This window comes from Eleutherodactylus coqui, chromosome 6, assembly GCF_035609145.1.
Source record: "Eleutherodactylus coqui strain aEleCoq1 chromosome 6, aEleCoq1.hap1, whole genome shotgun sequence".
Taxonomy (NCBI): Eukaryota; Metazoa; Chordata; class Amphibia; order Anura; family Eleutherodactylidae; genus Eleutherodactylus; species Eleutherodactylus coqui.
In genome coordinates, this window is record NC_089842.1 from 190,835,236 (window position 1) to 190,854,944 (window position 19,709).

Consider the following 19,709-nt stretch of genomic DNA (forward strand, 5'->3'; position numbering starts at 1 on the left):
GGCTTGCTCTGGATACATTCTTCTACTTTTAAAGACAAGTACCATTATCAGGTAATTTTTCTTCAGATTCCTACATACTAAACAGGACCGCATTTGGAAACTGGGATCCACTCGACTGCTCCACCTCCATACTACAAACAGCAGAGAGAGTTCTGCCTTCCGAAGCACAGCCTAGTTAGGTAAGATTTTGTCTCTCTTCACCGCTGTTCAGCCTTGTGGCTTACTACACATTGAAGCGCTTTATTGCCACCTTTTAGTTTCGGAGTCTCCCCATATAGAGGTGAAGACATTTTGTCTCCACTTTCTCCAATTAATATCTTGAATATTTACAAGATGATTTGAAGACACAGTAGCTACTCCTAAATGCTGTATTTTGGAAAATAGATTTACTGTATACTTACACTTCCCTCTGATACCCCTGAGAAGGAAGGTCGAGAGCCGGGTTTTCAGAAATGTTAATAGCCTCCTGCATTGCCGCCAACAAACCATTTCCACCCTCTCCTCTCAAGGAAGGTCCAAAACACTCAGGACGTCGGATAAGAAGCTTCACCACCACACTGGCGTTTTCTTCAACACTCTCACCTGGAAAACAAGGAAGACAAAGACAGCCCTTGGTTACCTGAATAAAGTCTCTGAGGACACAACATTAGAATATCATAATGCTGGTTTATGTCCCCCAAGGATGATGCATTCAGACTTCTGAAGATAATTGGATGGGGGATATGCAGAGCAGGTACAATGAATATGATCTAGAGATGTAAAAGGGACACAGATGTACTGTGATATAGCTCATTAGTAAAATGAAGAATGAAACCTCCACACCACGTATAATGTCCCACAGTTTCTTACCCTGTCTTACAGTAGCTTGACTGGTAGTTTCAAATATAATAGCTATCATTAAGTCACATTAAGAAATGAAGAATAAAAAGTCTACTATTAGAGTATGTTGTGGAAATACTGCGAAATTTACAGTGCAATACTGCCCAATAATGAGCATGTGCTTATGTACTGATTCTTTTTCCTTATCTTATCTGTCCTCCCACTATTCTATGCGCTACAGCACTCCAATCTGAGTGAGGCCTGTAGATCTATGCTTCTTGCTTGATGAATATAATAGAATAACCATAAAAACTGACAGTAACGCATGTAGAGTAGTAGGAGAAGTCAGGGTGTAACTATATAACAATGTAAGTTTATAAACTTTCAGGGTCTGTGTACCCAAAAAAGATACAAGGGTCTACAAAGAATATTGAAAGACTTCACAAAAGAAGGCAGATCGGTAGCTTATATGTCATATTGTGCTCCTGTAACCTGTAGTACTATTTACTTCCAGAAGCATACTGCAGCAGGTGTGGCGGATTTCGCTGGCTGATGGTGTGGATTTCTCCAGCCAATCACCATGCTGGTCATTATCCATACTCTCTCAGAACTCTGGTGTTTGGAGACTTGCATGCTGTTTGGAACTTTGGATGTAGTTTGAGTCAGTCTCCCACATCCCTGAAGAAGGTCTGAACACCTGATTCCCCTGTTGGCATGGTCTGAGGGCCTTTGCTCCCTTATCCTTCTGTCAGGTGTGGTTCCAGACATCGTATGTCCTTTATGTTATCAGATGGGTGATGCCCGACACCTTGTCCCTTCTCCGTCAGATGGGTGATGGCGGACGTTCTCCCCCTTATGTGTGTGGGTGCATGTTTAAACTATGTCCAATTAGGTGTATGTATGTATGAGGTTCTGGGTGGGATTCCCCTGTGACTATAGGTGTACAGACATCTAGTGTGAACTATGACTTGTTCAGTGTCTGTAGGTGTGCAGTTACTTGGTGTGAACAATGTATTGTTCAGTGTAGGTCTGTCTGTTGGTGTGCAGACATCTAGTGTGTATTATTTCCTCGTCTGGTGTTTCAGGCTTTTCCTATCTAGGTTGAAACAGATGGTCCCTAGGTTCCAGTGTGGGGCCGTCCTTATTGGGCCGATCTCCACGCTTATAAGTAGCGTTCTCTTTCCTGGGTTTCGTTATCTTGCTAGATTAGGGACTCTCATGATAACAAGGACCCTTGACATTTGCTTGTGAGCTTACGCCAAAATACTACTAACTTGTACTATTTTATATTTTTATCTGCCTTGGTATGGTAGTACAATGGTAAGTATTTAGCTAGTTGGTGTGGTGTAGAGTCTAGATCCTTATTTCCCCTTTGTTGCGTGCACGTTCGGTTTATGTTTGGTGTGAACAGTGTGTGATTAAGGGCATATCCTTTCCGGTGCCCTTCAGCCTTAATTATTAAATAGATTACTTCCGTGCAGGCAAAGAGAATAAGACTCCATGCAAACGTAACATTATAATTTACAGGTAATTTCACTGATCTTTATGTACATATTGAGTGAAATGTATAATTAGGTTTTGGGTGTTTTTTATTTAATAAAAATGACAAATAATTAATGGTTCCAGCACCTATTCATTATGATGAAATAGATGGCATTATTTTGTGAATGTCACCTGCGAATATATTAACACCTCTTGTTTGCTGTTCCCAAACAAGCCTTTCTCTACCTAAATAAATTAATATTAGTAGTTATTCTCAATATTTTGTCATTTAAAGGCCAGCTGGGCTTTTGTGTTTCTTTCTGATGCCTGTCTGAAAGGTGAATGTGGGATATTTAATTGGCAGGAACACATTGTTTAGATAGCCATGAAATGTGTTTAAAATTCATTGATTATGTAGCCATTCCCCAAGTATATATAAGTGAGCTAGTGTTACCTTGGTTAGTTATTTCTTTCTGTCTGAATCTCCCAGCCTTTCTTCCTCAGTTGGTCATGTGATGTCAGTTCTGACCAGCTCAGATCTACTTTCTAGTCAAATGTTACAGCTTGCATAATGCTATTGCATGGAGCCGCTGGTTGCACATGCAGAGCTGCGGCTCCATTTCTTTCAATGGAGCAGGCAGATAGCCAAGTGCTGTGCTCAACTATCTCGGTCTGCCCCATTGAAATGAATGGGTGTTACCTCTCCATATATTTCAATGGGCAGACAGATAGCCAAGCACAGCACTTTGCTATCTGGCTGGGCTATGGAAAGGAATGGAGCCGCAGCTCCATGTGCAACCAGCGACTCCATTCCCTACTACACCACAGAAATGGGACAGCGTATCTTGAACTGTGAAACAGGGTGGACATATGTCCCCCATTTCTGGGATCGGTGGGGGTCCCAGCGGTTGGACCCCCACCAATCTATCAGTTTCACTCATCCAGTGGATGGGTGAAATTGAAAAAAATGTCCCATCGCTGGAATACTCCTTTAAGCTTTGAATAATTGATTTTAGTTTCTAAGAATTACAAGTCTCCTGTAGCCCAATAAACAGGATGATCAGTAAGTAGTGAGGTGACAATATTGGGCAATATAGTCCTTAATGTTATGTGGCATCGATTCAAGGAGTGCTCGAATACTGTCCTGAAGTAGCGTTAACCCTGTGGTATTGAACATAGTCCACGAGTACTATGGAAGGGCAATCACTTCACATCCAATTGTGTCTTACAGATTCTCGACTGCTCACCACTGTAGTGATTACCAGCTGGGGTGCTGCAGCTCCCTGCCGGTAATCACGCAGCAACCCTGATCCCAATGCACACTCTGATGTCAGTGTGCACCCAGGATCCTCCTCCCCTGAGTCCACTCCTCCTCAGTTCCGCATGGTCTGCTATTCCCCTTTTATCACACTCCCAGATCACATGATTGGTCTGAAACTGCATCAATTTGCATAACTTATTTGTCTGATGATACCCTGAAAGTTCTATCATATGGCTACAAAATTTTCTTGGTGTGGCATTTTATCTATGAGACCGTGTACTTCAATAGTTTATAAGGCAAAAGAAAAAACAGCCAAAGTCCTGTTGATCCTTGATATTTCTCCAAGGTTTCCAGAAGGCAATACAGGTGGTGGCTGCGCCTGCCAACATCGCCTTGAGTTTTCCTGCATACTGTGGGCTAATAATTTGGAATCAGTTAAAAGACAATGAGGGTGAACTCAATTTAGCAGGTTATGAATTTACATGGCCAAATAGAAATGTGTTAACATGTGAACTGGATTTCAACAATGCCTGGTTTATCAGTCTGAAGGATTGTGCCTTTCCAAGTGTTGGAGACATCCGGAAGTATAACTTCAAGCTTTAGAGTACCATTGCAAAATCCCAACAGGGCCCCCACTTACTCTGTGCCATTTATAATACTGCTGCAGTGGGCTCCCTTATGTACAAGGGTCTGGGTACGACTGTCACCTCTGTGTATATATAGTTATAGCCTTGGGGATGATGATAATCATCCATTCAGTCGCATCCGACCTTCAGTCACTCTATAGATCAATGTTCTCCATGCATTCCTGTCTTTCAGTTTGGCGATTGACATGTTCGTGGTGGCCTTGATTGTATCTAGCCTTTGGAGACCACTGCTATAGAGAATTTTCTCATAATGTGATTTACTTTCAGTCTCTAATTTAGAGATTAGATTATTTTCAACTATACAACAAAAAAGAGATCAGAAGAACATCAGTAAGATATAGGTAGTAGCGGTATCTACCCACCCACTGTGGGTGTGCTGACACAGGCACAACACTACTGAAAAGCTTGAAAAGATATCTTCTTTCGGCTGCCACCCACTCAGTGATAAATCTGTTCAATGTTAAGACTGTCTAGTCTAAAGGCCTAGACTAGATGGTCATTTAAAATTGCTCAAAACGAAGGCGACTTCTACCCTTAAGCAATTCAGCTCAGTATCTTATTACAAAGTAAATACAAACAAGTCACAGATGATGGGAATCCATATACAAGACAGGGTTAGGAAATTCCTAATAAATAAACATGGGTTTCAGTGTTGCACCTCCACGCTCCTGTACTTAGGCATCCATCTTACTCCCTTGCTAGACGACATGGTCATGGCCAACGTTCCCCCACTGCTGACCTTGCTGCAAAAAGAACTTGACAAACTGATCACCCTTAAACCTAGCTGGATGGGTAGAACAGTGCTTTATAAAATGCTAATTCTCCCACGAATTTTATATTATTTTCGATCCATTCCCTTAATCATCCCAGACCCCACCTTTTTAGTCTTTCAGCGCCAGATGAATAACTTCATCTGGCGTGGGGTAAAACCAAGGATTGCATTTTCTATAATGTCCAGACCTCTACAACTTGGTGGCATGGGGGTGCCCAACCTTCGACACTACCATAATGCCTTCTTACTAGACCAAATTAAACACTGGTGCTGTGTGGATGCAAACAAATCTTGGCCCTGACTAGAATCCTCCCTCTCATACATTAAAAATTGTCCGGCTCTCCTCCTGGTATTGGTTGTTGTAGACTTTGCTCCGTGGCTGGTGACTCGGGGACAGTGGCTGCTACAATCCGGACATAGAGTACAGTTTGTAATTCACCGAGCGCTTCTGCATCAGTGGGGACCCACCTCTCAATCCCTCCATACAGTCTGACCTCGCTGATGCCCAACCTCTCTCTAAAAAGGTAGCACATAGGACATTAGATGACAATAAAAGATATATACCAGGGGAACTGTGTCATTCCCTTTTCCCAGGTAAAAGACTGGTCCCAGACTCAGAAATATACAAATACATTCGAATCAGCAACCACCTAAGAACCAACCATAAAACCTCCACAGCCATACCTGGGCTGTTGAGGGAGCTCCTGCAACCTAATCAAATCACTCATAAAAAAAACTTACTAACTCCCTGTATCGCCTGCTCACAGACACAAACAAACTGAAAAAAACAATGCAATTCCTGAATTGGGAAAAAAATCTCAACAAAATATTCCCCACTATGGAATGGGACAGGGCACTAAAATGGGTAGATAGATCAACTGCCCCAGCTTCCCACTGGGAACAGTACGAGAAGCTATTGAACAGGTGGTACTTTACACCCGTGCGTCTTTCCCGGACGGGAAAAAATTCTTCCCCTGAATGTTTGAGGGGATGTGGGGGTGTTGGCTCCTTCCTTCATGTATTCTGGTCGTGCCCCATGCTCTCTAATTTTTGGTATCATGTTCACCAGCTGTTATCCAGACTCCACATAGCCAACGCTAGGCTTACCCCTGCAATGGCACTACTCTTGCTAAATATAGAAAGTCTACCTAATGCACATAGGCACCCTAGCTGTGAATTTCTCCTATGAGGAACTAACCACGTTTCAGCAAAATAGATTGAGGCAGTCCAAGAAAAATTGGGAACTCTGGACTAGACAAGTTCAGAGTAAGCAGAAAGGACACCCACCCTAAAGTACAGACACAGGCCTTAACTTAATGTATATCAGCCTGTTGCTACCTACCAAGCTGGGACCAGGCGATGTTCCCCACAAGGAAGTGCCTCCCTTTTCCTCCCTTTCCTACCCACCCTCTGTTCCCTTTCCTGCTTTCTTTGTTATATTGTTTTTGCATTTGCTGACCTGTGCATTACTAATGATTAGAGTTGAGCAAACGTACTCTGTCGAGCTTGATGCTCGTTCAAGTATTAGCGTACTCGATGGTGCTCATTACTCGAATGAGCATCACGCCGTGTTTGACCCCGTCCCAGGTTTTTGCTCCTCCCCGCTGTGACGTGCCTGTTTTGGCCCCGCTGCGACACAGTGCGCGCCAATGGCAAATTTTTGGAGGCAGAGAGAGAGACGAAGAGACAAAAAAAAAAAGCTCGGGACCCGGTGTCCCACATACAAAAATGCTGGAGTCTCCGATTGTAGCCAATGGGGTTCATTACTTGAGTAGAGCTCTCGAATTTTACGAAAAGCTCGACTCCAATAACGCAGACCCGAGCATTTGGGTGCTCGCTGATCTCTACTAATGATGTGAAATTGAAAAACAAATTTTAAAAAGTTGCTCAAATGAACGGAAGTGAGCAATAATCCTTACGTCTAAACACGAGACTATTGTGCCCTATTTGTTTGCTTTTCGTTTGTCACTCAGTTTCAGCCAGCATAAAAATCATTGCCATCTTGCTTACTTCTCATTACATCTAAACACTCCCCGCTCAGGGTTAACATAGAATGTGAAGTACTAAACAGGAAGTGAACGGGAAGGGAACAACTGTTGATAATCTGCCTGTCTGAACATTCCGCATGAGCACAACTAGCGATGACGTCATTCGCTTGTGCGCTCGTTTAAACGAGAATCGATCCATGTAAAAAGGGCATAAGTTTAGACCACCTATTAGTTGACTTTATACCAAAAACTGTAACACAATTTTTGCGCAGTTGATGCAATTTTTAGCACAATTTAGGCCATGTCCCTTTTTCAGACAAGTCAGAAAAACTGTCTGAAAGTGTATAAAAACATACGATAAATGTGTAGTGCAAGTATTTAAGACAGTTTTCTGACGGAACTTATACCAGAAAACTGTCATATTTTGAATAGTAAATATGCCCCTGTACAGTACAGTTATTTACACATTATTTGACTGTAGACCATATGAAGATGAGATGCTAATACAGGGCCCCAGCCAGCATTAGGCTGGCTCTATGTACATATGCCCATTATTAAAAAATAATAATGGCCACTTGGATTTTTTAAATTAATCTGGTCTTATTTTTTGTTTTATTGTAGACTGTGTTCTTGCTACTGTTTTGTACATTTCCTGTATATTTAAAGCATTCCCCTAATAGCATTCTCCACTGTATAAAAAAACCTGACATCTATACTTACAGTTCACGAAAACTGCAAAGCGCAGGAATGACAGGTAGCGCTCGCCCTCTATGGGATTCCATCCAATGTCTGGGTATCCTTTGGCTATTAACATTGGACAACTCTGCAGCCCACAACCTGCCAAGTATGTCACAACCTGTGGAAAAGCAGACAAGTCTCTAAAGTTAGGTTCCAACAGGAGGACAAAGCTGAATGACAGTAAAACTCTCTAGTTGTTTCCTTTCCAAAGCGCATTCCTCGGTTCAGATGATGGAATCGGCGCGAGCTGCTGACAGGTTTAACAATGTGAAAGATTCTTAACTTAGTGAAGGCTTTGGAGGCAAGCATGTTTAGATGTCTGATAGACCTGACAGCAAACCAGTAACAGTGTGTCATACTTCAATCCCGGCAGCTCCATGCTTCTAAACACTTGCTGACTTGGTATAGAGGGGCTTCATCCAGTCTATAAACATATATATATTTTAATAGCATGTCCAATTGATACTACACTGGATACAGTATATAACACTAGTCTGGATACAAGATGTGAAAAGCTGGGCATGGAGGTTGTAGTACCCTGTTGTACCACCTCTAGCTTGTATACATGATGTGATACATGGGCATTGAGGCTCTAGTCCCTTCTTGTACTGCCCTTTAGCCTGGATATAAGATGTGATACAGGTGGGTATGAAGGCTATAGGACCCTGTTATACTGCCTCTAGCTTGGATACAAAATGTGACACAAGCAGACATGGAGGCTCTAGTACCCTGTGGTATCAACCTCTATACATGTTGCGATACGGGCAGGCATGAAGGCATACAGGTTCCGAATAGTATCCTGCAGCATATCGGTTCATATTTTTGTAGCTGAGCCTCTAAACCATCCAAACTCGTAGGCTGTTAAAGTTGACATCCCAGACGGCCCCATACATGTTCTATTGGTGATATATCTAGCAAACTGCAGGCTACACAAGTGTAGCAATGTTGTGGTGACATTCCTGTGACATGGATTGGGGTGCTCACCCTAAACTAAATCTGGATTTGTCGCTGAAGACAACCCAGTTCCACTCCAGTCCAGTTTAATCTTTTATGATACCACTGCAAACAGAGGCTACGATAGGTGGGTGTTAAAGGTTGTACACGTAATGGGCGCCATGAGATTAAATGTCCTTCAGCCAAGTGCCTGGAAATGGTTCCAATAGACACAGGGGCCTGTAATGATGGTGATACTTGTCTCTGGATGGCAGACAACAAAACAGGTGCTTGTTGGACAATTAGACAATCCCCTCTACTGGTGGTCTGTCGAGAACATCCTGTGTCTGGTCAACTTATGTGCCCTCACACATCCATTGCTCCCAACCCCTCCTAACACTCTGGCAGAAAGGTCCTGGTGGCAGCAATTTGTCAATACGACCATCCAGCTCCTCGCGTTCCAATAATGCCCCCTCTCAAACTGGTAACTGGGTGAGATCTCTTCTCTGCATTGTATAGACGTCTAGTGGTCAACTAGCTCTACACAAGCGGAAGAAGAGGCCACTGCACACAAGGAGCCTCTGAGAGCCTTTCTATAGGCCAAGAGGGGAACCACTTTTAGGGCCTCCGGTGACAAGACCGTTCATTTAATCACCGCAACTCTAATCATTTACATATCTGCCTGAGATGTAACTGCCTGCCGAGTTTTGCAACAAAATGGCAACTCCTTCTAGGTGTGCAACTATTTGGACAAAGAGTGTGTATCCACATTGCAGAAGGTCAGAACTAGAGATGAGCGAATGTACTCGTCCGAGCTTGATACTCGTTCGAGTATTAGCGTGTTCGAGATGCTCGTTACTCGTGACGAGTACCACGCGATGTTCGAGTTACTTTCACTTTCATCTCTGAGACGTTAGCGCGCTTTTCTGGCCAATAGAAAGACAGGGAAGGCATTACAACTTCCCCCTGCGACGTTCAAGCCCTATACCACCCCCCCTGCAGTGAGTGGCTGGCGAGATCAGGTGTCACCCGAGTATAAAAATCGGCCCCTCCCGCGGCCCGCCACAGATTTGTTCTCACATAGAGGAGGGAAAGTGCTGTTGGTGCCGGAGCTGCTATAGGGAGAGTGTTAGGAGTATTTTTGGCTTCAAGAACCCCAACAGTCCTTCTTAGGGCCACATCTAACCGTGTGGAGGCTGCTTTTTGCAGTGTTGCACATTTTTTTTTTTTTGTATATCGGCCGTGCAGAGCATTGCGCCCTGCAGTAATTATACATACTCCAGGGCCAGTAGTGGTGGTGAGGCAGGGACAGAAGACATATATTGTGAGGCAGGGACAGAAGACATATATTGTGAGGCAGGGACAGAAGACATATATTTATTGAATATAGGCAGTGGGCCTTTCCAAAAACATTTGGGGAAAAAAATCTATTTGAGCTGCCTGTGACTGTCCTCAGTGTTCTGGGTCTGTGCTGGGTGTAGTTGTCCTCCTAATTCATACACAGCCAGCTAAGTGTTACAGCAGGCTTGCGCAAAATTATTTCCTGGCTCTGTGTTGGCTGTTACATCACATTCCAGTCCACAGTGCAACAGTCTGCAGTTATTTTACATACTCCAGGGCCAGTAGTGGTGAGGCAGGGACAGAAGACATATATTTATTGAATATAGGCAGTGGGCCTTTCCAAAAACATTTGGGAAAAAACATCTATTTGGGCTGCCTGTGACTGTCCTCAGTGTTCTGGGTCTGTGCTGGGTGTAGTTGTCCTCCTAATTCATACACAGCCAGCTAAGTGTTACAGCAGGCTTGCGCAAAATTATTTCCTGGCTCTGTGTTGGCTGTTACATCACATTCCAGTCCACAGTGCAACAGTCTGCAGTTATTTTACATACTCCAGGGCCAGTAGTGGTGAGGCAGGGACAGAAGACATATATTTATTGAATATAGGCAGTGGGCCTTTCCAAAAACATTTGGGAAAAAACATCTATTTGGGCTGCCTGTGACTGTCCTCAGTGTTCTGGGTCTGTACTGGGTGTAGTTGTCCTCCTAATTCATATGCAGCCAGCTAAGTGTTACAGCAGGCTTGCGCAAAATTATTTCCTGGCTCTGTGTTGGCTGTTACATCACATTCCAGTCCACAGTGCAACAGTCTGCAGTTATTTTACATACTCCAGGGCCAGTAGTGGTGACGCAGGGACAGAAGACATATACAGTGTATATAGGCAGTGGGCCTTTCCAAAAACATTTGGGGAAAAAAATCTATTTGGGCTGCCTGTGACTGTCCTCAGTGTCCTGGTTCTGTGCTGCGTGTAGTTGTCCTCCTAATTCATACGCAGCCAGCTAAGTGTTACAGCAGGCTTGCGCAAAATTATTTCCTGGCATTCCGTAAGCGAAGTCAGCCTCCAACCACAGGCCAATAAGCGGCACATTTAATTACAGCGTTCTGTTTCTGCACTACTGGTAATACACCATGCTGAGGGGTAGGGGTAGGCCTAGAGGACGTGGACGCGGGCGAGGACGCGGAGGCCCAAGTCAGGGTATGGGCACAGGCCAAGCTCCTGATCCAGGTGTATCGCAGCCGACTGCTGTGGGATTAGAAGAGAGGCACGTTTCTGGCATCCCCACATTCATCTCACAATTAATGGGTCCACGCGGTAGACCTTTATTAGAAAATGAGCAGTGTGAGCAGGTCCTGTCGTGGATGGCAGAAAGTGCATCCAGCAATCTATCGAACACCCAGAGTTCTGCGCCGTCCACTGCTGCAACTCTGATCATTTACATATCTGCCTGAGATGTAACTGCCTGCCGAGTTTTGCAACAAAATGGCAACTCCTTCTAGGTGTGCAACTATTTGGACAAAGAGTGTGTATCCACATTGCAGAAGGTCAGAACTAGAGATGAGCGAATGTACTCGTCCGAGCTTGATACTCGTTCGAGTATTAGCGTGTTCGAGATGCTCGTTACTCGTGACGAGTACCACGCGATGTTCGAGTTACTTTCACTTTCATCTCTGAGACGTTAGCGCGCTTTTCTGGCCAATAGAAAGACAGGGAAGGCATTACAACTTCCCCCTGCGACGTTCAAGCCCTATACCACCCCCCCTGCAGTGAGTGGCTGGCGAGATCAGGTGTCACCCGAGTATAAAAATCGGCCCCTCCCGCGGCCCGCCACAGATTTGTTCTCACATAGAGGAGGGAAAGTGCTGTTGGTGCCGGAGCTGCTATAGGGAGAGTGTTAGGAGTATTTTTGGCTTCAAGAACCCCAACAGTCCTTCTTAGGGCCACATCTAACCGTGTGGAGGCTGCTTTTTGCAGTGTTGCACATTTTTTTTTTTTTGTATATCGGCCGTGCAGAGCATTGCGCCCTGCAGTAATTATACATACTCCAGGGCCAGTAGTGGTGGTGAGGCAGGGACAGAATACATATATTGTGAGGCAGGGACAGAAGACATATATTGTGAGGCAGGGACAGAAGACATATATTTATTGAATATAGGCAGTGGGCCTTTCCAAAAACATTTGGGGAAAAAAATCTATTTGAGCTGCCTGTGACTGTCCTCAGTGTTCTGGGTCTGTGCTGGGTGTAGTTGTCCTCCTAATTCATACACAGCCAGCTAAGTGTTACAGCAGGCTTGCGCAAAATTATTTCCTGGCTCTGTGTTGGCTGTTACATCACATTCCAGTCCACAGTGCAACAGTCTGCAGTTATTTTACATACTCCAGGGCCAGTAGTGGTGAGGCAGGGACAGAAGACATATATTTATTGAATATAGGCAGTGGGCCTTTCCAAAAACATTTGGGAAAAAACATCTATTTGGGCTGCCTGTGACTGTCCTCAGTGTTCTGGGTCTGTGCTGGGTGTAGTTGTCCTCCTAATTCATATGCAGCCAGCTAAGTGTTACAGCAGGCTTGCGCAAAATTATTTCCTGGCTCTGTGTTGGCTGTTACATCACATTCCAGTCCACAGTGCAACAGTCTGCAGTTATTTTACATACTCCAGGGCCAGTAGTGGTGACGCAGGGACAGAAGACATATACAGTGTATATAGGCAGTGGGCCTTTCCAAAAACATTTGGGGAAAAAAATCTATTTGGGCTGCCTGTGACTGTCCTCAGTGTCCTGGTTCTGTGCTGCGTGTAGTTGTCCTCCTAATTCATACGCAGCCAGCTAAGTGTTACAGCAGGCTTGCGCAAAATTATTTCCTGGCGTTCCGTAAGCGAAGTCAGCCTCCAACCACAGGCCAATAAGCGGCACATTTAATTACAGCGTTCTGTTTCTGCACTACTGGTAATACACCATGCTGAGGGGTAGGGGTAGGCCTAGAGGACGTGGACGCGGGCGAGGACGCGGAGGCCCAAGTCAGGGTGTGGGCACAGGCCAAGCTCCTGATCCAGGTGTATCGCAGCCGACTGCTGTGGGATTAGAAGAGAGGCACGTTTCTGGCATCCCCACATTCATCTCACAATTAATGGGTCCACGCGGTAGACCTTTATTAGAAAATGAGCAGTGTGAGCGGGTCCTGTCGTGGATGGCAGAAAGTGCATCCAGCAATCTATCGAACACCCAGAGTTCTGCGCCGTCCACTGCTGCAACTCTGAATCCTCTGGCTGCTGCTCCTCCTTCCTCCCAGCCTCCTCACTCCATTACAATGACACATTCTGAGGAGCAGGCAGACTCCCAGGAACTGTACCCGGGCCCCTGCCCAGAATGGGCAGCAAGGGTTCCGAATCCTCTCCCACTGGAGGAGTTTGTCGTGACCAATGCCCAACCTTTGGAAAGTTCCCGGGGGCCGGGGGATGAGGCTGGGGACTTCCGGCAACTGTCTCAAGACCTTTCAGTGGGTGAGGAGGATGATGACGATGAGACACAGTTGTCTATCAGTGAGGTAGTAGTAAGGGCAGTAAGTCCGAGGGAGGAGCGCACAGAGGATTCGGAGGAAGAGCAGCAGGACGATGAGGTGACTGACCCCACCTGGTTTGCTACGCCTACTGAGGACAGGTCTTCAGAGGGGGAGGCAAGGGCAGCAGCAGGGCAGGTAGCAAGAGGCAGTGCGGTGTCCAGGGGTAGAGGCAGGGTCAGACCGAATAATCCACCAACTGTTTCCCAAAGCGCCCCCTCGCGCCATGCCAGCCTGCAGAGGCCGAGGTGCTCAAAGGTCTGGCAGTTTTTCACTGAGAGTGCAGACGACCGACGAACAGTGGTGTGCAACCTGTGTCGCGCCAAGATCAGCCGGGGAGCCACCACCACCAGCCTCGCCACCACCAGCATGCGCAGACATATGATGGCCAAGCACCCCACAAGGTGGGACGAAGGCCATTCACCGCCTCCGGTTTGCACCGCTGCCTCTCCCCCTGTGCCCCAACCATGTCACTGAGATCCAACCCCCCTCTCAGGACACAGGCACTACCGTCTCCTGGCCTGCACCCACACCCTCACCTCCGTTGCCCTCGGCCCCATCCAGCAATGTCTGTCAGCGCACCGTCCAGCCGTCGCTAGCGCAAGTGTTGGAGCGCAAGCGCAAGTACGCCGCCACGCACCCGCACGCTCAAGCGTTAAACGTGCACATAGCCAAATTTATCAGCCTGGAGATGCTGCCGTATAGGGTTGTGGAAACGGAGGCTTTCAAAAGTATGATGGCGGCGGCGGCCAAGTGCTACTCAGTTCCCAGTCGCCACTACTTTTCCCGATGTGCCGTCCCAGCCCTGCACGACCACGTCTCCCGCAACATTGTACGCGCCCTCACCAACGCGGTTACTGCCAAGGTCCACTTAACAACGGACACGTGGACAAGCACAGGCGGGCAGGGCCACTATATCTCCTTGACGGCACATTGGGTGAATTTAGTGGAGGCTGGGACAGAGTCAGAGCCTGTGACCGCTCACGTCCTACCCACCCCCAGAATTGCGGGCCCCAGCTCGGTGGTGGTATCTGCGGCGGTGTATGCTTCCTCCAGTAAACCACCCTCCTCCTCCGCAATCTCTGTCTCGCAATCAAGATGTGTCAGCAGCAGCACGTCGGCAGCAGTCGGTGTCGCGCGGCGTGGCAGCACAGCGGTGGGCAAGCGTCAGCAGGCCGTGCTGAAACTACTCAGCTTAGGAGATAAGAGGCACACGGCCCACGAACTGCTGCAGGGTCTGACAGAGCAGACCGACCGCTGGCTTGCGCCGCTGAGCCTCCAACCGGGCATGGTCGTGTGTGACAACGGCCGTAACCTGGTGGCGGCTGTGCAGCTCGGCAGCCTCACACACGTGCTATGCTTGGCCCACGTCTTTAATTTGGTGGTTCAGCGCTTTCTGAAAAGCTACCCACGCTTGTCAGACCTGCTCGGAAAGGTGCGCCGGCTCTGCGCACATTTCCGCAAGTCCCACACGCACGCTGCCACCCTGCGCACCCTGCAACATCGGTTTCATCTGCCAGTGCACCGACTGCTGTGCGACGTGCTCACACGGTGGAACTCTACACTCCAATTGTTGGCCAGGCTCTATGAGCAGCGTAGAGCTATAGTGGAATACCAACTCCAACATGGGCGGCGCAGTGGGAGTCAGCCTCCTCAATTCTTTACAGAAGAGTGGGCCTGGTTGGCAGACATCTGCCAGGTCCTTGGAAACTTTGAGGAGTCTACCCAGATGGTGAGCGGGGATGCTGCAATCATTAGCGTCACCATTCCTCTGCTATGCCTCTTGAGAAGTTCCCTGCAAAGCATAAAGGCAGACGCTTTGCGCTCGGAAACAGAGGCGGGGGAAGACAGTATGTCGCTGGATAGTCAGAGCACCCTCCTGTCTGTATCTCAGCGCGTTGAGGAGGAGGAGGAGGAGCATGAGGAGGATGAGGAGGAGGGGGAAGAGACAGCTTGGCCCACTGCTGAGGGTACCCATGCTGCTTGCCTGTCAACCTTTCAGCGTGTATGGCCTGAGGAGGAGGATCCTGAAAGTGATCTTCAGAGTGAGGACAGCCATGTGTTGCGTACAGGTACCCTGGTACACATGGCTGACTTCATGTTAGGATGCCTTTCTCGTGACCCTCGCGTTACACGCATTCTGGCCACTATGGATTACTGGGTGTACACACTGCTCGACCCACGGTATAAGGAGAACCTTTCCACTCTCATACCCGAAGAGGAAAGGGGTTCGAGAGTGATGCTATACCACAGGACCCTGGCGGACAAACTGATGGTAAAATTCCCATCCGACAGCGCTAGTGGCCGAAAGCGCAGTTCCGAGGGCCAGGTAGCAGGGGAGGAGCAGAGATCAGGCAGCATGTACAGCACAGGCAGGGGAACACTATCTAAGGCCTTTGACAGCTTTCTGGCTCCCCAGCAACACTGTGTCACCGCTCCCCAGTCAAGGCTGAGTCGGCGGGAGCACTGTAAAAGGATGGTGAGGGAGTACGTAGCCGATCGCACAACCGTCCTCCGTGACGCCTCTGCCCTCTACAACTACTGGGTGTCGAAGCTGGACACGTGGCCTGAACTCGCACTGTATGCCCTGGAGGTGCTTGCTTGTCCTGCGGCTAGCGTCTTGTCAGAAAGGGTGTTTAGTGCGGCTGGGGGAATCATCACGGATAAGCGTACCCGCCTGTCAACCGACAGTGCCGACAGGCTTACACTCATCAAGATGAATAAAGCCTGGATTTCCCCAGACTTCTCTTCTCCACCAGCGGACAGCAGCGATACCTAAACAATACGTAGGCTGAACCCGCGGATGGAAGCATTGTTCTCTATCACCATCAATTACGTGGACCTTTTAGCTTCATCAATCTGTGTATAATATTCATCCTCCTCCTCCTGCTCCTCCTCCTGAAACCTGACGTAATCACGCCGAACGGGCAATTTTTCTTAGGGCCACAAGGCTCAGTCATATAATTTTTGTAAACAATTTTTATACGTTTCAATGCTCATTAAAGCGTTGAAACTTTCACCTCAACCAATTTTTATTTTAACTGGGCTGCCTCCAGGCCTAGTTACAAATTAAGCCACATTAACCAAAGCAATTAATGGGTTTCACCTGCCCTCTTGGTTGGGCATGGGAAATTTTTCTGACGTACATTAGTACTGTTGGCACACCAATTTTTTGGGGCCCTCGCCTACAGTGTAATCCAATTAATTTTTTGCCCACCTGCATTAAAGCTGATGTTACATCAGCTGTGTTGGGCACTGCAATGGGATATATTTATGTACCGCCGGTGGGTTCCAGGGAGCCACCCATGCTGTGGGTCCACAGGGAGTTGTAACTGCATGTGTCTACTTCTAAAGAACCCCAGTCTGACTGGGGCATGCAGTGTGGGCCGAAGCCCACCTGCATTTAATCGGACGTTACCTCAGCTGTGATGGGCACTGCAATGGGATTTATTTATGTACAGCCGGTGGGTTCCAGGGAGCCACCCATGCTGTGGATGTACACGGAATTCCCATTGCGGAGTTGTACCTGTCTGTGACTATTTATAAAAAAACCGCGGTCTGACTGGGGCATGCAGACACCTTGACAGAATGAATAGTGTGTGGCACATAGGGTTCCCCACTGCTATGCCCACGTGTGCAGCTCCTGATGGAGGTGGCACAGGATTGGATTTCTCATTGCTTCTGTACAGCATTGTGGGCTATCGCCCGCCCCTTTTAAAGAGGGTCGCTGCCTAGCTGTGCCAACCCTCTGCAGTGTGTGCCTGCGGTTCCTCCTCATGGCAGACGCACTTATAAATAGACATGAGGGTGGTGTGGCATGAGTGCAGCTGAAGGCTGCGCAGGGACACTTTGGTGTGCGCTGTGGACACAGGGTCGTGCGGGGGGGTTGGGCAGCATGTAACCCAGGAGAAGTGGCAGCGGAGTGTCATGTAGGCAGTGATTGTGCTTTGTTGGAGGTAGTGTGGTGCTTAGCTAAGGTATGCATTGCTAATGAGGGCTTTTCAGAAGTAAAAGTTGTTGGGAGGGGGGGGGGGCACTCTTGCCGCTATTGTGGCTTAATAGTGGGACCTGGGAACTTGAGATGCAGCCCAACATGTAGCCCCTCGCCTGCCCTATCCGTTGCTGTGTCGTTCCCATCACTTTCTTGAATTGTCCCGATTTTCACAAATGAAAACCTTAGCGAGTATCGGCGATATACCAAAATGCTCGGGTCGCCCATTGACTTCAATGGGGTTCGTTACTCGAAACGAACCCTCGAGCATTGCGATAATTTCGTCCCGAGTAACGAGCACCCAAGCATTTCGGTGCTCGTTCATCTCTAGTCAGAACATATTTAATGAAAACTAATTGCAAATCTCTTTTATTTGTAAAATAACATGCAATGCAGTAAAACGTGTTCAAGAGTGTTTTCAGACATCTCAAGCAACACAAAATACAGATGTTCCTCTATCTAAACAATGACAAATGTTCCTTTTTTGTTGTGTTTTCTGCTGTGATTTCTTTTATGCATTTTAAACAACACATCCAAAAAGCTGTGTATAAAACCTTTTAGACTAGGTGCAAATGAGTATAGCAAGTGATAAAATATTACTATTACTACCTTAATTGCTTTTTTTAGAACTACTTCACCTGTATCTGACACCAATATACTGTGTATCTGCCCATTCATTGAAAGCAGAGCCCTGCTTTTGATGTATTTTCTGCATTTCAGCATCAAATAACCTATTGTTATTAGGGGGTATGCTATTTCCACATGTTTGTGCAATTAGGATTCATGATGGGGTTAAAAAACTCATCAATACCCATCAATTCTGCAAACATTTACAAATAATTACCTTTTCCAGATCTGGTTCCTGCAAAGCCAAAGCGAGCTCGTTGTTATCCATCACAGATGCTGCAGCGACATCTAGAGGCGTAGAACCTCTCATAGAGGGAGATGCTGTGAAGAGAGATTAGATTGTCGTGGGCTTTTTTTTATATACTCTTATTTATATACAGTATTTTTTTTAACATCTATGTCTTCATGGCAACATACAAGACCTCTGGGGGGCCTTCACAATATCATTCTTTTTATTTTGCAGTTCTCCACTGTAACTGGTGCATCTATAGGAGCACCAGTTACAGGGATAAATAGCCCCCTATGGTCAAAGTCACTAGCAGAGCTTATCGGGGGGGTCACCAGTGATCACGTGACTTTTGGGTCCAATAGAGGAAACAACACTGATGCTTTCTCTAAAGGCTGGAAAAGAGAAGACAGAAGTGGTTATAAACTGTTTCTGTCTTCTTCTTAGGGTCCTCAGCTGTCCCTGATAGCTGAGCACCTGACCTGCTTCTACTAGATTGCAGGAGTTTTAAACTCACGCTGTATATTTACAATTGCACAGGTTTAAAGCCCAGGACCAAGGGCCGCATATTTACAATGCTTGTTTCATACTTGGTTAAAGGGAACCTGGCACATTAAAAGTTCAGTCCGGTCTATGAGCAGCAAGTTATAGAGCAGTAGGAGCTGAGCAAACTAATATCTAGTTTTGCAGGAAAAGATTCAATATAACTTGTCATTTTAATTTTATTTTTTGCAGATTCTGGGTTTAAGAATCTATTTGGTGGTCCTATTCATAAAACCACCCACTGTACCTCTAAGTCCAGGATGAGCAGTGATTTAAATGAATAAACTGCAACTTATACTGACTCTTTTTCCACAAAACCATATATCATTCTGCTCAGCTCCTCCTGCTCTACAACATGATGCCCACAGATTGGACTGCATGCCAAAGTAACAGATTCCCTTTAAATTAAAGTGGTGTTCTCATGCCTTAAAATGGCTTCACAACTGCTTTATCCTTCCCGATTGCTGCTGACTAGGACATGTGACTACTAAGCCAATCACTGGCCACAGCAGTAACCTTCTAAGCAATTTCAAGTAATGAAAAAACCCCTTTAACAAAGCTGTCAATACTATGAACATGCAGTGATTTCACCAGCATCATATACCATGTAAAAAGAAATGGCAACAAGAATGTATTCTTCTGCAAATACATACCTAGACCCACACTGCTATTCTCCAACAAGTAGCCAAGATGCTCAAACATTGCCTTTTGGTTTTGTCGACTAATTCTACAGAAATAGCAGAGAAACCTGCAGCAACTTGCCACCATCTTGGGGAAAGCAATTTGCTGA

General features: G+C 46.5%; 1 protein-coding gene across 1 annotated transcript in view; it reads right to left on the reverse strand.

Moving 5' to 3' along the window:
• The window catches only part of RYR3 (ryanodine receptor 3), a 680,585-nt gene that overhangs the window by 387,676 nt on the left and 273,200 nt on the right, over positions 1–19,709 (reverse strand). Inside the window, exons 41-44 of the mRNA XM_066572425.1 lie at positions 19,573–19,705; positions 18,368–18,471; positions 7,690–7,825; positions 402–582 (exon numbers count right to left, since the gene is read on the reverse strand). Coding sequence (XP_066428522.1) covers positions 402–582; positions 7,690–7,825; positions 18,368–18,471; positions 19,573–19,705 — 554 coding nt within the window. The remainder of the gene's footprint in view (positions 1–401; positions 583–7,689; positions 7,826–18,367; positions 18,472–19,572; positions 19,706–19,709) is intronic.